The sequence below is a fragment of the Grus americana genome, chromosome 2 (genome assembly GCF_028858705.1).
Source record: "Grus americana isolate bGruAme1 chromosome 2, bGruAme1.mat, whole genome shotgun sequence".
In the NCBI taxonomy this organism is placed as follows: domain Eukaryota; kingdom Metazoa; phylum Chordata; class Aves; order Gruiformes; family Gruidae; genus Grus; species Grus americana.
The window spans coordinates 161,371,179-161,392,058 of NC_072853.1; the positions used below are offsets into that span (position 1 = coordinate 161,371,179).

General features: G+C 44.5%; 2 protein-coding genes across 18 annotated transcripts in view; one reads left to right on the forward strand and one right to left on the reverse strand.

Annotated features, from left to right (window-relative positions):
• The window catches only part of LOC129202911 (uncharacterized), a 56,932-nt gene extending 43,053 nt beyond the window's left edge, over nucleotides 1-13,879 (reverse strand). The window contains exon 1 of one of the 2 annotated variants that reach the window (XR_008575863.1): nucleotides 13,694-13,829. Coding sequence is in view for 1 of the 2 variants with exons in the window: in XM_054816563.1 (XP_054672538.1) it covers nucleotides 13,694-13,838 (145 nt within the window). In the remaining variant the exon portion in view is untranslated. Of the gene's footprint in view, nucleotides 1-13,693 lie in introns of both variants that reach the window. The other variant, XM_054816563.1, reaches the window with a different exon arrangement.
• Nucleotides 13,623-20,880, forward strand: part of KMT2C (lysine methyltransferase 2C) — a 197,350-nt gene continuing 190,092 nt past the window's right edge. For all 16 annotated transcript variants that reach the window (XM_054816544.1, XM_054816550.1, XM_054816546.1 and 13 more), the window contains exons 1-2: nucleotides 13,623-13,752; nucleotides 13,864-14,038. In XM_054816544.1, the coding sequence (XP_054672519.1) occupies nucleotides 13,725-13,752; nucleotides 13,864-14,038 (203 nt within the window). In that variant the 5' untranslated portion in view covers nucleotides 13,623-13,724. The remainder of the gene's footprint in view (nucleotides 13,753-13,863; nucleotides 14,039-20,880) is intronic.

The window sequence follows — 20,880 nt, forward strand, 5'->3', positions numbered from 1 at the left end:
GTCGTTGCTGTTGGGAGCTTGGTTTTCCAAAACCAACAGCTGAGTATTTTTGGTCTGTACATCAAAACTCGCACTTGGCACATTTTGGGCTGCTTAAGTCAACCCGACCATTTTCAATGTTATTGTATTTACATATTTGCATTTGCTTGACTGATTTGCCCCTTTGTTGCTGGATTGGCAGGGGTGGTGTATCCCTAGTTTCTTGCTGGACTTTTACTAAAGACACATCAGACAGGTCAGAACATTCCTGATTTTACAGGTGTTAAGCACAGGCGTGCCACGAGACTAAGGAGCGCTGCACAACTTTTCCTCTATGTTAGTACAAGCAAACAGCATGAGCCCTCCACCATCAAGCAATATGGTTATGCATCAGTACGATCCCCTCCAGCCCAGTCAGACTGGGGCTGAACCCTGCAATGCTGCTTAACAAAGTAAATTGCAAAATGTGCGTGTCTGAAAAGAGAATTACCACTGTTGGTATAATGACTGCTATGCTTCCCTGGAAAACGCAACATATTATGGTACTTTGTTCAGGCACTTTTCTTTTTCAAGCCACTATTGCCAGCTCCAAGTGTTCAAGAACTACAGTTTGACCCTTAAAATCATAAGCCTGTCTGTAAAATGATGAATGTGGAGCTCTTTTACTTTGCTTTCTGTTTTTTTGAGCCGTTAGGGTGCACCTGGGTCACATTTGCAAGCTTTATACTCTAACCATTAGGACTAGAAACTTACTTTAGATTAAAGAAAGAGGAAAGCTGAGTTTCTAACCTCATTACACAACTCTAGTAGCTGGAGTGTAAGTGAAACATCAAACATCACAAGACTTGTGATAAAATCATGAGTGCTGACAACATCAATTTAGAGTAGGAGGTGGGATAGCAGGGGAAACTCTGGGCAAATGGATTTACTTTTTATCATAATGTTTTTACAGGCTGTCTACTTTTATCTTTAATCAGAAGTTTTCAGTGGCAGCTCTTTCTTCATGTATCTGTGCATGACATTAAAAGGTCACTTCTGCATTAATACCTGATGCCATTTGCTAACTGCATCTAGCAGAGATAACATGAAAAGGTAGGTGTATCGATGGTACACCCGGTGCTAATATCACAGCAAAGAGGTATTATGGAAGTACAGGTCATAAGTGCATGGCTGAAATGGTATTGAGAGGGATTCCAATCCCCTGTTGTGTGTGTGAAGAATACAGGATGTTTCTCACGGCTATGATATTTACTGCCTGAGTGAAGAATATTGCATTGAGAGTTTAGCAGTAAAGCTCCACATTCTTTGTGAAATGGGGTGTTATAAGGCATTGCTTGCTGTAGCTTTCATGCCTCAAAATTATCTCAGTGAAGAATACAGAAATGTAAAAAGCTACATATACTTAAACCTTTCATTAGAGTAAATTAGCTGTAATTAAGTCAAGTAATTAACGGATCACTATGATTATAGATCAACAGACTGGCCAGATCAAGAATTCAGGTCAGTCTTAAGTAATGCCAAAGTGGCAGCGGTGATGAAGTGGCCAGCTGTCCCTCTACTATTAGAGTTAGTTTCCAAACCACGCTTTTATTCCTTGAAATTTTCCAGTTAGAGGGAATTGTGTACTCACCAGTCCATTCAACCACATGCAAAGGGTTGGTGGTGGTAGGTTTCTTGGTCACTCACCTGCTGCCATTGGTCTGATCTGTCACCGATCTGAAAAATGCCAGGGCTGCACAGTGGACAGTCAGGAGGCAGCTCCAGCACAACAAATACTCCCGTTCTATCATGATAATCCAGCAATTTAAAGTAGGTGTTAAGCCTGGTCCAAATGGTTCTGGTCCAAGCTGGTTCACTTCAGCCGCTTTGCACAGAGTGCACAAGTAAACTTCATGGTGACAAACCAAAGTTTTTTATATGACATGATGCTGATATTACGTATCATCCACTCATTAAACAGGCTCCGGTCCCATCTGGGTGGGACCGAGTTCTTCAGTCCATGTTCATGGATGATTATGTTGCTAATTGGAAGGAGAGACCAGGATTCAGAAATCCAAATAACCTCAAGCTTGCTCTGACGTGATACATAACCATTTGTAACTCACAAGCATGAGAGAATATTGCAGTTGATAGTCTGAATTTAGTAGAAAAACAATTTTTAAAGAGAAATTAGTTTTAAAAACATGTTTCAGTACATTTTTGTTCCACATATTGCTACAGGAACAGGGTTTGACTCATTCTCATGCAGGTGATCTGGCGTTCAGTCTCATTCGATAGATTCCATCTTTTATATAAAACTCTACTGCAGAGGTCAAAGAAGGAAATGCATTGTCATCTCTGCCTGCTTTCTTGGGGGAGCATTGAGGTTAGCCTTCTGGATTTAAAATCTTACCACAGAGACAGAAAACAAGATTGGCTAACCACAATGACTTGACTCAAAGAATTAGCAACACTGACATAATGTAGGCATCCCTGAAAATCTAAAGTCAGAGTTCTGCCTACTTTTTTAGATAAATAGCAATCCAAAAATCTAGGGCAATAAAACTCCATAGGCATCACAGAATTTTATTTCAGCCAACATCAGTCTTCCTTCTTTTCAGACAAGCTAAATTATACCAGTAAATCAGCAATGTTAGATCAGTCAAACCACCTGAATGCAGAAGCTGAGGGACCAGACCAAATTTGTACTGCTTATATGAGTTACTGAGATAAAGGAAAACTGCTCATGAAGTTCAATCTTAAATAAACATGAACCCTTAGTAAGAGTACACAGGGAAAAGGAAAGACTACAGTGTAAAACTTCTGAGAGGCCTCTGATTAAACGTACAATGAAGTGGGAAATGGACTTGGGTTTCTCTGTACTTCAGAGGCTGCAGCTTATGTAGCCAGAGCTTTAAAGGAGCTAAGTCAGACTTACTAGGAGGACAGCAATAGAGCCATGCAGTGCCGGGGCTAACCACCCAGGAGCATACCCAGTTTGACAGATTCTGTAGCTGACATTGCTGGAACAACACTGTTCGAGGCACATGAACTAGCTCGTTCAAAGCATCTGCATAAAGTAGGCCACTGCAGCACGGGCACTCCTGGGACTTGCGCTCACTACCCTCATGGATTTCACTGCGGTGGCAGAAGATGTGACATTCCTGCATCTCTAGTGGAGGACCCCTTCCTGCAGAGATGGCAGGTGCAAATGTGCGCTAGCTGCCAAGTCACTGATGTGGCTATTAAACTTCCCTGTTAGTTTAAACTGATTTACGTTAAAGATACCAGACTGGGAGCTGCTGAGTTTCAGCAGTATGTGTTTCTTCTGCTGATCATACTAGAGTTTCAATGAATACTGGGTAATGGAAGCTCCAGCAGCTGAGGAACTGGTACCCATGGAAATGCTAACCACACTGCAGGGTGCAGTATCAAACCCTGTGAGACTCTAGAGGTTAGGCACTCTTTTCACCAAGGCCAAGGACCTCTTGTCTTACATCAGCCACATCTCTTCCACACAGATCCCTACATTTGCAGCTCCCAAACCACATGGGACACGAGTTTTGAATGCTCCAATACAACCGTCCTCAAGCCTGCCGCATCTAAAGGAATAGAATGTCTCACTGCTTTGTAGGTACCCTGCAAAAATCTTTAATCAAAGCAAATATTAGAGAAACTATAATAAAAGAATACACATGCACATACAGACAGCACAACCCAGTAAGAAAATCATAATTTTCTCCTCCTGTAATGCAGATCTGCCCCAGGAGGCCTGTCCCTGTTTCATCCAGTGAGCAAGCTGTGAACTGTTCCTAGCTAGGATCCACCATCCCCATACAATGATTTCAACTGAGGTTTTCTCAAGGAGTGCCCAGAGATGAAAAACTGAACTTCCCTTAATGCAGAGCTGACAAGAGATCTCCCTCTGCTCTCCTACTGAGCAAGGGCCACCTGAACTTGTCTGTGGAAAGCAGCTGAAAAAGAAGGCAGAAAGGGGATAAGAAGGACTTGAGATTACCCATCCTTTCACTTGGAATTTGTTTGATTTCCTTTCACAACATGATACAGTAGAGTTGGAACAGGTCTGTTAGATCAGTGAGTATATCTTAGTTGAAGAGCAGGATTAATATCTTCCCACAGCCATCCACAATGAAGAATGCTCCAGTTGCCAAAATAATTCTGTGCTGAATAGCAAAATCCACAGGTGGGAAGCAACTCTCACTGAATTCACTTTCTGGGGTGCTTAATAACTGCACGTATTTAATATCAGCACCATTCTCTCAAACAGAGTATTTTTTCTGTGGTGCCCTCCTGCCCGTTGGCTGAAGGGATCAGAATCCTGAGTCCTGTCCCTAACAGCTCGATCCACACTACCAACTGGTGGGTTGATCCTTGCCAAGACATTTTTGGAGGAATTATAAAAATCCCTTTTAGAGAAGGGAATCGTATGTGGTACTTAGGCAAAACAGGCATTCCATTTATAAATGTAATTACTTTTGCTATTCCATCAAGAAAAAGAATTTAGTAGTGAGGGATACAACAGAGAAAATTATTTATGTGTTGACACTTACAATATAAATAGAAAACAGAACTGGCTGAAACTAAGAGGGAAATGGAAAACAACAGAAAATATGTAACTGAGATTACCAGTTGGAGGGTAACTTATGACCACTCTAGTGCATTCTTTCCAATGGAAGTACAGTCCCTCATTTTGCTTTATGTTTGCATTGTAATTATGTGTACACTTATTTAACAATAAATGCACAAGCTTACTTTGCATTTATTGGCAAATTCTCTTCATTTGACTGATGACCTTGAACATGGCAAAGCAGGGACTCTGCCGTAGCACAGAGTAGGGAACAGGATATGGCTTGCACATAGTCCCTCTGCTTTACCGTGCTGTAGCACAGGTTACGAAAGAAAGGAGTGAGTATGCCATTCACACTCACATACAGTGACTGGATGCAATATTATCACCTAAGGAATGATTTTGACCTCATCTCTTGAATTCATACACATGCTCCTTTTACTCAGGCTGCTTGTCTGAGTATGTCCATTACTGCACGTCTTCTGCTTTAGATTTGTGAAGAATATTTTTATCCAGCATCTTCATTCTTAATATTAATGATTTATCACATATGGTGCACTATATTTTTATAAAGCTGTAAGATACCATGGTGATTAACACCATATGAGAACCTAAATAGAAGGGAACAGGATAACAGAAATGTCCCCCCCAGCAGATACAGGGCTTTTGCTTGTTTTTAGGTAAAGTATCTCAATTGCGTGATTCTACTCTGTACATAAGAATTGTAGGAGTTCCATAATAGAAGACTGTGCTGTGCTTGACAATGTTGCAGAGAGAACAAGAAACCTTATGTTTAATTTCTCTCCGGCCTTAATTAGGATTTTCAGATCAATTATGTAAGGAAAGATTGATTATTCTAGCTCTTTTGATAATACAGATTTATTACTTTGATTTAAGAAGGCAGGAGGAAAAAAAAAAGTAAGAACCACAAGTATACCCTTGTGTTTATACATGTTCATATATATCTCCCCATATTTCTGGTAGGAAAAGATCCCAGCTTCAAACAGCCTTGCAAATTTGTCCTGCCAATATTGCAGTCCACACACAGAATCTACTCACTGAATCAATACGGTAGTGAGAAACTAATCACGTTTTACTTACCAAACACTGCGAAAGCCTGGAGACACTGCAAGGCTGCTTCAAATGAATGCTTTACCGCTCACCACACGGCAGGCTGCTCAAGCATGCCTCAAACAGGTCTATCCTCACCCACCTGGATTAGGACTGCCACTGGGAGAGGTGCTCCCCCCCGCATTCCTGGAGCCAAAGCAAGGACTTTTCTGGAGTGTGGCAGGCCAGCAAAAAAGGGGATTGTCTCCCGGCGCTGGCACATACAAAGCAGCCAGCTTGAGGGCTGCTAGAAAGAGTCAAGGTGAAACCCGTGTGGTACAAAGGGGCTGAACCTGAACTTTTGGCTCCTGCTGGGCTCCCATGGGAGACAGGCAGTGGGGATGCCAAACAGCTGGCTGCAGGCTGGACATCCCCGGCTGCCCGTTAATCCTCCAGGCCCAGGGCTGCATGGAGTGCCAGGAGGGCTGTGAGGAGCGTGGGGAGATGAGCAGTAGTAGCTCCCCATGCATCTTCCCCCGGGCAGCGCAGCGGAGGTTAAATAAAAAAATGCGTTGGGGAAAAGGTTGTTTCTGCCAAACTGGTCACTAGCAAAGAAAGGCAGCCAGGCCCCCAGGGACGCTCTCCTTGCCCAAGGATGAAATGGGATTACGATGGTAATGTTTGCTGCGCTGTAATTAAGGTGGTGTCTGGACTTTCATTAAAAAGTGTGTTTTTGTTGAGGGGCTATGGCATGGAGAAAAATTCTGCTTGAGGCTGAAATACAACATTGTTCTCAGCCAGAAAATACATGCACGGCCTTTATTATATACGTAATTTAGAATCTCAGCATAGTGTTGACTGTGGAGGCTCTACTATTGTTTCCATATGTGTATGTAGCTAATTGGTTTACAACATTAGTTACTAAAGAAGTAAAGGATTGAATTCTGGCTGGACCTCACATAGGTGACACGTCCCCATTAATCGTCTGCAATTAACTTCAAAAACTGAAGGCCAAATTCTGCCCTTCTTACTCAGACAGTTTTATTGAAGTAAACAGCTGCAAACAGGATTGGGCTCCTAGTGTTTACCTGACTTCAACCCAAGGCACCTGCCTCTCCCACATTAAACTCCTTTAAAAGTGAGGCCATCCCGTCTGGGACAGAGATTATTTCCTCACAAAACTGGCAACATATGACAAGGTCTTTCTACTAAGAGCATCTAAATTCTTACTATCATAGCATCCAAGATATCAAATAAGGAACCAGGACCCCTATGCACTAGGTGCTGTACAAAACACAGAATAAAACCATAACCCTACTCAAAAAAATGTATGATTGAATGCACACAAACAAATCCTTCCCCCTGTTTCATGGCCAGGTTTGTATTATTTCTGTTAAGTAATCTGAGCGCAATGCACCACTCCTGCAAACAGCAAACACTGCTCAGACATTTATTTAACTTTCTGCATGATAAAGTCCTAACTTCACACCAGTCTTTTGTCTTTCCCCAGAGGTGCACGCGAAGCAGCCAGCTACTGCCCTGTGTGCTTGCTACTGGCTGCAGGTTTTTTCCTGGCTTGCATCTATCTCCAGTGCAGCCAGGATTTAGCTTGTACTGGTTTCAGATACCGCTTCAATTTTACTCGAACTATTGGAATTCTACCTTTCTGGCTAAAAAAAAATCATGCAACTAATAATCTGTCATAAAAGATTATTTCTCTGCTGCCCATAGCCACATATATGTCAAAACTAACATTCAGAATATTAAAGTTTATAAAATTACAGTTTCATAAAGTTGTAAACAAGAATTGCAACAAATTAGGCAAGTCACAAAGAATGGAAATGAAGTTCGTAACTAACTTGTGGATGCTTTATGTAAATTCACATGGATGCTAACAAAATAACACAACATAGCACAGTCCATTGTTCCTTGTAAGAACAAATTACATAAATTGAAAGCTTAGGAAGAATTTAGGCACTTCTACAAATGCTTAAGCACAGAACAAACTTTATTCAGGAGGTAGCTGTCTTCAGTGAAACTATTTATGCATTTATTTGCCTAATTTAGCATCCTCAGGATCATGGCCTTGGTATGGAGTAACTTAACGAACTTCAGTATAGTGCATCAGCTACCACTTGTCCAAATAGCAAGATTCAAATGTAAACAAGTGATGGTCTTATTAAGTACAAACATGTGCAAAATTAACATTCTTAATAGACGAAGCTTCTCCACATAGGAAGGTATTATTAATTCTACTACCAGAGTCAGGCAAGCATAATTCCTCATGTGGACAAACTCACTCTGACATGAGTACTTTCTTTATTTCATTGAAATGAATTAAAGAAGTTAATCTGAAAAAAAAAAAAAGCCAGAAGGTGCCAGAATGAATGAGTCTGCATGAGGGTTATACTATAACCACTAGTTTTAAATTCACACTTTGGCGTGCACAAAAAGAACATTTTCTTATGAAGATAAAAGCCTCCACGTGTAATAACTTGATAGATAGACAAGCCCTAGGGGCTTGCATCTTGAGCACTTAACATTTTTGGCCCTGTCTTAATGGATAGAAAAAGGTGTGTGTTTCTCAGTCACATTAGCCCAGTCAAAGTAGCTTAATATGATGAAAAGGCCTTAGGCTTTGGCGAGACTAAGGTGTAAAGGTGTGAGGTTAGCACATATATCACAGCGTGGGCAAGGCTGCCTTTAACACATACTAAACTAATCAAGTTAAAGCAGGCAGGGCATGGGGAGCCTAGACTGTATTAGCCCATGTTCATACAAACTCTAGATTAGTTTGTGTGGGGAGCAGCTATTGTAGAATATAATTCAGGATATTTCATGGTGGGGAGCAGGTGAGAAAATGAGAACTAGAATGAAATGTTTTTCCTCAAGTTTGCCCTTTTCTCTTCAAACAGAGCAGTTAGTTAGGTGGATTTTAGGGGGACTGGACCTCCACGCTATCTGTCCACTGCTCCAGAGCACCTGATAGCTGGAATTCTCCAGCTGTCTGGGAACGCTGCTCAGGACGAGAAGTGAGGTTTATCCCCCCACCATCTACAGCAACAAGCATCTCACCAAACTGCTGGGAAAGTCACCACTGCTCAAGGGGATGTCATACCCACTATCCAGGCTGTGCTGTTGCCTAAAGTAAGAAAGATCTACAAGATGACAAGTAAGCAAAACTGATTAAAAGAAGAAACAAACATTTCAAGTTTAAAACTAGACTTCTACAATGCATTCATTAGCATATGAAAATTAACATATGCTAACTTTTTTTTTTTAGTCCAGCCAAGTTTAGTACAAATAAACCAGGAGTCACATATTTGTATGATGTAATCTTGATTTTGCCATTTGATTTACATTTTTTAGAGAACTCTTTTTAAATTATCTCAGGGTTGGTTTTTTTTTTTCCAATACTGAAAAAAACAGTTATTCAGCTATTTCTGAACTACTTGGCTGAATACAAGTGCACATGTAAAAAACTACCATGGGCAGTTGATGTGGTTACTACCCCACTGCACCTTTTTCCTGCAGTTTGCAGCAAGGATAGCCAAATGGGATGTGCACTGGCACCAGAATCTCCCCAGTCTTCAGAGCAGCGTATTGAAGTGAGCAGATGTTCACTACAGTCAATTATCAATTTAGCACAGGTTAAAGACAAAGTGGTTCAATATACTGAGCATTTAAAATGTTAGCATGTTGCTGATGTATCTCAAATGAAGCCTTTGTGATAACTTGGCGAACTTTTCTGCAATGGAAACACATGTGCGAAGAGAACAAAAACTAAACTTCTTGTTTTATGCAGAGTAGTGAATGGTCATTAAACTGGCAGAGTTCTGAACTAATGTCATAAAAGAGAAAGTACGTGGATCTCATTCCTGATAGAATCTGGAATACTTTTCACATTATTTCTGTTACACACACTGCTTTAGTTGTATAATGGTACAACGGTATTTATGTATCAGTTGTCATTTTCCATTAATTATTTCTATAACAGGATCATTTTTCTTAACTAGCTGATTTAAGACAGTGTCCCATCTTCAACTTGTTTTATTATGAAAGTATCACTCTGTCATTAAGCACATTGGAACAGCTTAAGAAAGATGTTTAGAATTTAAAACCATCAGCATGCCTTGTTTAATCAGTATTGCAAGGGTCTCACTTATATTCCAAAAACACTGAAATGTTTATTTGAAGGAAGGTTAGAATGTAAAATTCTAGTTGAAAGTTTCAAAGCTGCCTGCCCTCAAAAATTAAAAAAAAAATATAAAATCAGGTATGTCAGTTTACAATGAACCAGAAGATCTCTTAACATTCAGCAAAGCAGAGGACCTGTTCATTTAACATTACAGTTTTGATGTGAAAACTGAGTTTTCCAGAGAGAGATAATTTAAAATAAGTGGTTAGCATTGGCCAGGTATAAAAGTAAAAATGGTCCTGACAAGAGCTATTCAAATGTCCTGAATCAACAAAACACTCCTACCCTAGATATATGTTTGGTGACCCAATTTCTCCTAGCTTGTCCCCCTGCCTTCACTAAGTGATAAATAATGCTAGCAAATACAGTTTCCTACAACTCCATCTCTGCTCACGAGTCTCTCTCAGTCCTACTAGCTCTTCACACCTCTGATTGCCACAGCAATGGCTGCAGCAGTTCACGGAACAGACCTGCCAAGCTTTGTCTGGACACGTAACGAGATACGGCACAGCAGCATAACTAATAAGTCACAGTAGCATAAATAATAAGTGTAAGACCCTTAACACGCTTTTGTCCTAGACCACGCTACACCAAAGCTAACTTTGTCCTGCCAGATTTTATATTGTGCTGGCTACTTATAAATACACTTAATATAAAAAACAATGAAGAAAAAAGTTAAACAGAGTTAAACACGCATCTGCTTTTGCATAAGAGACAAAGCGCAAAGCTCAACCACTTACAGGTGATCTAAGGGTATTAAACATGGGAGGATCGGAGGAACCACGCGTGGACAAGCGAATCTAGTGATTTCACTGAACGTATTTCTGCTGTGGGATGTGACAGTTATTCCCCACACACCTAGCAGTTGATCTGAGCCCACAGCGTGCTCACGTGTCTCAGCGCAAATCAATTTGCACATGCATAGTGGCTCTGACACATCCTAGGCTCACCCAAGCCATTGCGCATGCGTGGTAGATCCACGCACGCACAGTCAGTGTTTCAGGAGATGGCCATTTTTTTTAGCAGACCAGATGGCAACCTGGCAACTCCAGCAAACGCCACACCGGCAATCCCACTGCGCAGAGGCTGTGGCCTTTTACTTCCCTCTCCCTCCCCATCCCTGCCTTTTTTCTCTCTACTCCACCCAAGTCTGGGCCTGTATAGCGTTAAATGTTTTCAGTTAAATTATACTAACTTGCCTGAGTTAACAAAATTCAAGGGCAATTTCTTCTGTGTTAGACAACCTGTAAACAGATGAAGTTCCTGTATCTGAAGCCATATGAGCAGTATACCTATGTTGTCAGTTGCAGACTTCATGACACAAACATTTAGCTCAAGATGTGTTTTTTAATTTGTCAGAAATGAGTACATTTTCAGTAATAGGGCCAAGAAAGTCATACCAACAATCCAGCTGTTGTCCTTGCATGGCTGAGTCAAAGGGAAGGCTTTATGTATTTGTATACATACGTGTATAGATGGAGATAAATGTATTACCTGTCTCTACAGATATGAAAATGTCACAAAGATCTAATTTAATTACCCACACAGCTAGGAAATGAACTGAGGAAGGCTTTTTGTTATTAAATTGTTCCCAGAAAAACAGGCCAGCAAAAGCCATATTTGCCATGGCATGCCATTTTAACTTGGTGTTTTTCAAGCTGACAAGTGAAAATTTTGGGAAGTGTAAAGCTCTGGATTGCTCTAGTTTATTTTTACATCAAAAAAAATAGCAATATTAGCTACTGCTTCCCTCCCATCCTTCTTCTTGTACCTGTGTGCTACCCTAGGCCATTTTGTCAACTGGGATTCAAACACAGAACAGGAACCTAAATGACGACGAACACTGAGCACAGGGCTCTCAAGATGTATTTGTACATATTCGAAGTCCTGGAGGTATCGGTCCTCACGACTTCTTTAACTCCTGCGGAGTTCTCAAACACGCCCGCCCCAAACAAGAGTCACCTCTGCACGCTGCAGGACAGCGGGGTCCAGTTCTTTTCTGTGCGAACGACACGTTTCGTGATTCAGCATCTGCGTACGAATTACTCCCTACGCACGGGCTGCTCCCGCTCCGGGCAAAGGGAAGGAGGGAGGGAAGGAGGCCCGGGCCTGGGGCGAGGGGCCCCGCGGCGCTGCCCGCCGCAGCAGGCAGGCCGGGGGAGGGGGGGAGGCCGCCTCAGGGGCTGCCCTCAGGGCGGCGCCCGGTGCGGAGGCGCGGCGACGGGAGGGGGGGGGGCTCGGCCGGGCGGGCAGCGGCAGGGCCTGCTCCCCGCCCGTGGGTCCACTCCGCTCGGCTGCCGCCTCCGCCCCGGGCGGCGGTGCGCGCCGGGGCAGGACCCGGGAGGAAAGTCCGGGGGCGCGGCCCACTTCCTCGCCCCGTGGCCGGACTTTTCTCTGGCTGGGAGGCCGTAGCGCTCCCCCGCCCCTTCGGAGCCGGAGTCCCTCCTGGCCTCCGGGACACGTTAAATCCCGTGTAATGAGGCTTAACCCCGCCCCGAGCCGCGGCGCAGCCGGGCGGGCAGGCAGCCAGCTAGGCCCCTGCCCGGGGGAGGCCCCCCCGCTGCCCCGAGCGGCCGCAGCTGTTCCAGCCGGAGCTGCTGGAAAGCGGCCACGCTCCCCAGACTTTGTCTCCCTCGCACACAGCGCTGAACTCTGCTCCCTCCCTCCCCTCCCCCGGGGCGGCCTCGGCTCCCCGCCGCTCGCTGCCTTCCCCCCCTCCGCCCCGAGCCGCAAACGAGGGGGGAGCTCCCCGCCTCCAGGTTGCAACCGGCCGTGCCGCGGCTCCCCGGAGCTCGGGAGGAGCGAGCGCCGCGAGGCCGGGCATCATGCATTGCCACCCGAGCCGCCGTCCTGGGGAGCTCAGCCCATGTGCGGGGCTGGGGCACCCTGCTGCGGAGCGGCCAGCTTTTTTTTTTTTTCTTTTCCACGGGGCCGCGGGAAAAATAAATAAAAAACAAGGGCGGGGAGAGGGTGGGGGAGCGAGCGGGCTGCCGGCCCCCGCGGGGCGGGGTGGGTGCGCGGAGCGCCCCGTGGCGCCGCGTCCCGTCCCGTCCCCGCTCCGCGGCTCCGCGCTTTCCCCGCAGCCCGCCGCGGCAGCCAGCCCGTGAGGTCAGTGTCGGCGGCGGATGGGTGTCTGCGCCGTGGGACGGGCGGTGGGCGGGCGGGCCGGGCAAGCGCAGTGTGGGGCCGCGGCAGGGGGAGGAGGGCGGCGGGCGGGCTCTGTGTCTATGTGTCGCACTGGCGGGGGGGAAGGGAGGCGGGGGGGTTACACACCAGGGCAGCGCCGGCAGCGCCGGGATCCCTTCTCCACCCCGCGGGGAGGGGGGGAGGGAGCCGCCTCCTCCTCCTCCTCCCCCTTCCTCCTCCCCCTTCCTCCTCCCCCTTTTTCACCCTTCCTCCTCCTTCTTTCCCCAAAGTTAAACTTCCTGCTCCCGGCCCGGCTGGGAAGGGGACGCGGAGCCCGGCCGGACTCAGCCCTCGACACACACAACAGCTGGAGCTGTCAAAACTTCCTCCGCTCGGCCTCGGCCCCTACCGCCTTCGCCACCACCACCACCGCCGCCGCCGCCTGCTCCTCCTCCGCCCCCGGGGGCTCTGCGCGGGGGGAGGGCGCAGGGCCAGTGTACAATGAAGCGGCGGCCGCCGCAGCCGGGCAGCGCAGGAGCCGGAGCCGCCGCCAGCTCCCGGGGCCTCTGAGAGGGGGGGGCGCTCAGCGGCGGGATCAGCCGCGTCTCGCTCGCTCTCTTCACCTCGCCCGCCACCTCCCCCAGCCCCGACAGACCCCGCCGAGCCGGGGAGGGGGTGTTACTGTGTGTGAGACCCTTCCTTCCTCAGCGCTCTTTCTCTTCGCCCCCCCTCCCCTCCTCCTCCTGCTCTCCCCATGCTGCTCCCTTTGCTACCTGTGCTGGTCGGCGGCGGCTGAGGCCAGCAATGCGAGGCGGAGGTGGAGGAGGCGGAGGTGAGGAGGAGAGGAGCCGCGGGAGCAGGAGGAGCATCGGGATCCCCATCACCATCCTCATCTTCATCCTCATCATCATCATCCATGTGTCTCTCTCGTCCTGCTGACTAGGATGTCAACGGAGGACAAGAGTCTGGTGGTGGCGGTGGTGGAGCCGCCTCAGCAGCAGCAGCCCCCCGAGCCTGGAGCTCCCCCCCCCAGCAGCAGCAGCAGCAGCCACAGACAAAAGACCTAGGGGCCGGCCTCGCAAAGATGGCGCTTCCCCTTTCCAGAGAGCCAGAAAGAAGTAAGTTCAGCGTTTGTGTGTGCGAGGCAGAGAGGGGCAGGGGGCAGGCGGCCAGGCGCAGGCAGAGCTGTCAGCGGAGACTCGCAGCTCGTCGCCCCCTCCCTGCTGCCTAATGCCATTTTGAGAAGGGCCCTTCTTTCTTCTCCTCCTCTCCCCTTTGCACTTTCCCCTCCTCCTCCTCCTTTTTCACCTTTGTCTTCCTCCGCCTGCTCTCCCTTTTCCACTTTTCTTTCACCGTCCCTATTCCTTTCTTCTCCTCCTTCTTCGGAGTTTCTCTCTAGCTCTTCCCCCTTCCCCCTCTTCCTCCTTTTTTTTCCTTGCCTTTGCACCTTCCCCCTTCTCCTTTTTGGGTCTCTTCTCCAGGACGCTCGTCTGCCTTCAGCGTCGTCTGGCTACTCCCCGTGGTTGACGGTAGTTCCTCGTCGCTTTCCCTTTTTATCACCCCCCTCCTCTTTTTGGGAAAGAAAAGACAGTTCTCGGCGGGTGGCGAGGAGAAACACACCCCACACACCCCCCCACCACAGGCGGGTGCGGACGCGCACACGCAAAGTTGAGGCAGGAGTTTCCTCGCCGCCAGCGTGCTCGGAGGTGGGGAGAGGCTGGCGGCGCTGGGGGAGCTGTCAGGCGGTAGCCTCTCACGGAGGGACGCGCCGGCGGGACAGTGGCGAAGCACAGCAAATACAAGCCGTGGGGGGGTTGCGGTGTGGCGGGGGGTGCCTCTTGCTCGGCTCTGGCAGATTTCCCTTCACCGCGGCCTCTCCCCGCCGGGGGCGCGGGCGTTCGTTAGCCCGGACGGCCGCGCCGCTGCCCCCCCCCCCCCCGCATCCCCGAGGGAGCCGCTCCTGAGGGGGCCGCTCCTCTCCCCTCAGCCCCGGGCGGGCGCGCACAAGTTCCCTGCGCGGGTACGGGGAACCCGTCGTGCCAAGGACCGCTTCCCCGCTGAGAGACCCGGGGAAACCGATGGGTATGGCCGCTCCGCCACTGGTAGGCGTGAGGTGCCGGGCCGGGCTTGGAGAGGCCTGGTGGAAGTGCCGCTGCCGAGCTGGCCGCTCTCCCCGCGGGTTATTTTTGAGTAGGACGGATCTTGCCATGACATACCTGATGGCAGCAGTAATAGGGCAAAGCTGGCCGAGCAGATTTTGAGAAGAAACGTAATGATTGTTAGCAAAATAGCCTCTGCGCTGTAGGGTCTGTTAGAGCCTCGGGGTTTCGGAGTTTGTTTCCCTTTGTTTTGAAGGGACGCTTTCAGTTTGACACCCTTGAGCGTGTTTAACCAGGTGTGTGGCCGGCGCTAAACGCCTGCCCAGACCTCACCCTCAGTTCCTGAATAGGAATCATTTCGGTTGGAAAAGACCTTTAAGCTCATCGAGTCCAGCCATAATGTCACAGTGGAAGTCCAAAACACTAGCAAGGGATTCTGCTAGGCTGGCCCTAAGTGCACGGAAATACTATGCTTTCCTGTATTATAACTTGTTTTTACAAATATGTGTTACATAAATATCCCAGGACAGAACTGTCATTAGTTTGGGTTATATGGATTTTTTTGTTGTTGTTGATGAAAGTTTCCCTTCAAAGCTTTTAATGTTCACCCCTCTGTTTTGGTGGAGATGCATTGTTTGCAGCTCCCTCTTTTAATTATCTTACGTATTCACTTGATACAAATTTTCATATAGCAATAGTTGAAAGTAGTTGGCAAACATACACATGCAGTAAACTTCTTAGATTCATCTCCTTTACTCTTAGCTTTACATACTTTGGTTTTATTTCTACATATAGAATCTAAACCTTATGTGGGAAACCTTTGAATATTTTATTTTTTAAAAAAGTTTTAAGAAGAAAAATGCAAATACAACTGAAGTCTACCCATCTGCATAAAAAGCAAAATAGCAGCATTTGTGAAAATTGGCATATCTCGTAGGCCAACCTGAGGTTGTCTATGTGCTCTTGATGAAAAGTGGGTGCTAAAGAGGTATTTTTTTCCAGTTAGGTTATTGGTGTCATGGGAATATTGTTGACTAGTTTTAGGAGGAAATTAAATTTCCCTGCAAAAATATGTACTTATGTTGACATGACTATAAGCGTTTGTATAAGAGCCAGAAATGAAATTAGCTGAGACTAAAATTAATCAATACTCTTTTTCTTCACACTATGATTGTTCCTGTCTGGTGTGGTGCAAAGTGTGGCTGGTGGCCTTCTCTGTCTTTATGGAAACCCTGTAATGTTGGTAAAAGCCTTATGACAGAAGTCATAAATGCTTTTAAAACTAAGATTTCATAAAAAATAGTGATTTTTTTTTTCTATCTTTCACAGAGTAGATATAGACTGGTCTCTTTTAGTTGCATGTATTTTGTGGAGAAAATGGTTTTATTTTTTAAGTTTTACTATTTACAAAATACTGATTACAATTGGCTAAGCAAATGCAGAAATAAGTAAAAATTTTTCTTTTTTTTTTGTATATGACTGCTTGGTCCTGTCTTCCTTTTCACTTCTGTGCTTTCCAGTTGGATTAATGTGCCTCATGTAAACCAGATAAAGAGCATATGTCAGACCATTTTCTGTACTGTAATCACATGTCTAGATCACTATTAGCCAGTCAAATTGTTCAACTGCTTTATCCCATTATAGGAAATGTTCCACTGAATGTTCAGTCTAAGTGCAGTCTAAGTAATGATAAAATGAAGAGCCGTGCATTAAACCAGCAAAGCCAAAATAGAATAATTCCTTAGCTATGGATGCCTCCATTAAAAAACAATACCATATTGGAGAATGCTGTAGGTTGGTATTTTACCTTCTTGAAGACCACATTTTTAAGCAAACTTGATGAGTTTAAGCAGACAGATGGAAAACTGCCTTGAATTTGCTTCTGGGAGATGCCAAGGATTCTCAACTCTTCCCAGAAGTAGGCTTATGGTAAGGGAGCACAGGGTTCTTCCGTAGGACAGCTCTGCGCAAGTCTCTGTCATTCTGCATTTTACCTGGTTATCAGTAAAAATTCCAGTGGTACTGTGGACACAGGTATGTGTAGGGAACAGTTGAGATTTCCTATAGGTGATGAACCAGGAATCATTTTTTTTGTGGCGCCAGTACCTGGAGAGTTACTACTCATAGTAGAACATGATGCTAGAACAGCTTTTTATCATTGTTTGAAGGATATAGCTTCATGAATGGCATTGTCAGGAGACTTAATCTTAGGTGAACAGTTCATTTTTATTATTATTTTAATCGTGCCCAGAGGCCAGGGCACCATTATACTACATAGAACACAAATGCATAAGCAAAAATTGCTTCTGCGCAAACAATTTCTTAATTTAAATGTAAAGATAAGACAGCATGTAAATGTAAGAAATGTGTTGGGAAAGCACAAGGGAGCTGTGAGAATGCTGTGAGCAGAAGAACATGCAGAAGTTCAAGTACCCTGGCTATCTCAGCATCGGTGAATGATTCATAGGCATCAGACTTGGAGGATGTATTTAAAGGAGGGTAGTAGCATTGTCACCCAGAGGATTTTCACAAATAGCTTGTTTCCTGCCTAAAGTGCTAGACAAACACTCGTATTTTCTTCTTTACATTTTGACAACTGGGTATCTGTATAGAGCAGTGGTTCAAATTTAAGAGATAGAGCTAGAATAGGCCATGCAGAGCCTTGAAATTGAGAGCAAGTAGGTTGTTCATCAGGAAGAAGGAAGAACACACAGAATTATAATCAAAGCAATGAACAAGGAAAATGTTTTTGTACTATCAGCTTTCAAATGAATTTAAAAGGTGGCGAGATTGCACTTATGAAAGCCAAAAAAAGATAATACAGTTGCATTACTGAAGATACAAAGTGATGTAGGAAAAAGAAACTTTCAGGTGTATGGTTAAAAAAGAAGTCTTGCTGGTATTGTGTAAGAAAATTGGAAATAATTAGGGACCATCTCATCATATGGCCTGAAATCTTGGAAACTTGTACTTGAATTATACGTCAGCTTCCAGGCTACAGACCTGAAGGATAGGAATGTGATCAAAAAGAAGTTGCTGGGGAAGAGTATTGGTTCTGTTTTAACTATATTGTCATTGTATGAACAGCTGGTTACTCATGAAAATGTATCAGAATAGTATTGTACAGGTGCAGTAAACATTTTTGTAATCTATTTTAAGTACTAGAGCTTTCTTAATCTATACAGGTTATAAGCAGCACAAACAGATGCAGCTTCTTAGCAAAAATTTAGCAGCAGAAGTTTCATTGATTGTGATTGTGATAAGTTACTTTGTAAGTCAGTATCTAAGCTCATTTTAAACTTTATTTTCAGCATCCATCAGGCTTTGATGTATGTTTCAAATTATTTTTTGCAAATGTGTGTAGTTTAAAACAACATAGGATAATGATTTCAAAAAGCATGAAATTCGTGTAAAACTTCTTGTGTGTTTGTTTTTAATTACATGTTTTAATTTTCATCCTAGTTTTTCATTACTTTGGCCAATGTAAGCTGCAGTAGGTTTTTCAAAGGCTGTAGATTTTACACATGCAGATAGTTTTGAGGACACGTAAGCACAGTATTTTTGCCAGGAAATTATTATTTAAGAATTTTTATCATTACTTTAGCTGCATTTTCATTAGGGTAGGCCAATACTTAAAGATATCTACACTCATTTTGAAAGAACCTTAATGTGTTGGATGGATTCTCTTCATAGCTCAGCTGTGTTTCTTTAGTTCATCACACACCTTCTGTGTGACACTCGTACCTTTACTTGCTTGCCCTTTTCTCACTTCAAAATTTAACATTTGCAAATGTAAAATTTATATTGTGTTATACAATAAAAATGTTCCTAAATACACATTCACAGTTAGGGAAAGTTGTTACTACCTGGCTAGATGGAGGTCTTTTGGTGGATGGCCTTTGTACAACTATTGTCCGGGTATAGGTAAAGGTAGTAAAGCAAACAGTGGCCTATACTTCTGCCTGTACAAGCCAGGTATCAAAACGTTTGGCCAAAAGCCAGAAGGTACATACTCCAGCACGCAGTGTGAAGGCATGAGGCATGGGAGTAGGCTTCGTAATCAGGACATGACATTGGCTTCTTGAAGGCCTTTCTAGTCCATTGTAGAACAGGACCAAGCTACGTGCACCGAGGTCCCATGGGAGCTCTGTGCCATTTTCTTCGGCAGCCCATGCTGCATGACTTCATCATATTCATATTACCAAGTAATTTCCCAATTGTCTTATGTAGTGCTTGCATAGGAGCCTGGCTTGAACTGCTCCTAATACTCAGGAGGTAAATGATCTCTGGAAAATGATCTCTGTATTAATCTGTTGATTTTCAGTTCTTGATAGGATTTAGGTGATGTACAGTTGTGGAAGTTGTTACACATAATTGATTTTATAGCATTTTTTTGCCACATTATCAAAGTTGTTAAAATGTTGATGAACATGAAGTGGTGACTTCACTTGTGTCTTAAGGGTGAGTGAGATTAGGCTTAAATGTTGGAAATAGGTATTTTTCTATAACCTTAGCCTACAGTTTGCACAATTTGAAACAGACTGCAGTTGCACATGAAGAATTCTTTGAGTTTTTTTTAACATTGCAGTTGTTTATTAATGTTTGTGTTTGATGATCCATTGAACTTCTGTAGCGCTCGTCATGAGAGGACCTCCAAGAGTTATCAGACAGTATTATGTCAGACCACGTATGATGACAGCCTGTGAAATCTCAGCATATTAGGTATATTGGTCATAAGGCATGTCTTTGCAGAGGTAGGAACAAGAACCCAGTCTCTTGGTTTCTACTCTCTGAGCCATCCGCACACCAGACATCTTTTCATCTTGTATTCAAAGACACAGGAGACTTTTCCCAGCTTAAAACAATAAAACACTTGCATTTTCTTGGCTTTGCTTGTGGATATTCTTTTTCTTTTATTTTTTTCCTCATTACTGTGTTCAACTCCTACTAACTTCTTGTCATTGTTCTTTCATAAGATAAGTAAATGGAAATGGACATTTCTATTCTTTATCATCATTTGAGTTGAGAGATGGTTTTCCAAAGCACTTGGCTTGCTGAGAATAGGTAAGCTCTGCCTTTCTCAGGCTGGAGTTGGTTTTTTTTTTTTTCCTCCTTGACCCCACTGTCCCACAACAGTGTTGGAGGGGGAGCAGGGTCACGTGTAACTAGGGAAAATAGAATTTCCTTATCTGCCACTAATGATCACTCCCTTATGTTATTACACACTGATGCTGTGGATTTAACTTTTAAGAAATGTTGTCATAGGTATACTAAAATGTTATGAAATGGTGAACAATTAAGCGACTAACAATTAAAAACATATTGAAAGCTCTTCTCCATTCTGTGTTTAATACATTTGATTATCAGTTGATGCAATCTGCATGATTCATGTAGTTTGTATAAATACAGATAAGCTAGATTTTACTGCTGCTAGTAACTTGCATTGAATTCTGCATTTTTTGTTTTCTTTTTTACTGTTCTCTTAATCGAAGGATGGCACTAAACATTCCCATTCATGCTATTCCTGGATCTATCAGATGGGTTATTCAAAATAAGTTTGGGCACTTGTTTTAAGACCTACGTTCAGTAAGTTCTTCTAGTAGCATTGGCGCTTTTGAAAGAAAATAAGGTGAAGTAGGTAAAGCCCTTAAAATCTAGAATATTTATTAGAGAAACATAGGCAGTGAGTGTATGGAGCGCATCAGGTGGTTATTTTCCCCAAACACCATAAATCTTAAGCTGGTTCTGGCAGCGAAAAGCAGCAGCAGTGCTGCCCTCCCTCCGCTACCAGCTGTTTGTTCTCTCCCTTGTGCTGACCCAGGCGTTTGTGTAGCCATGTGGTGAACTGCATTGGGAAACTG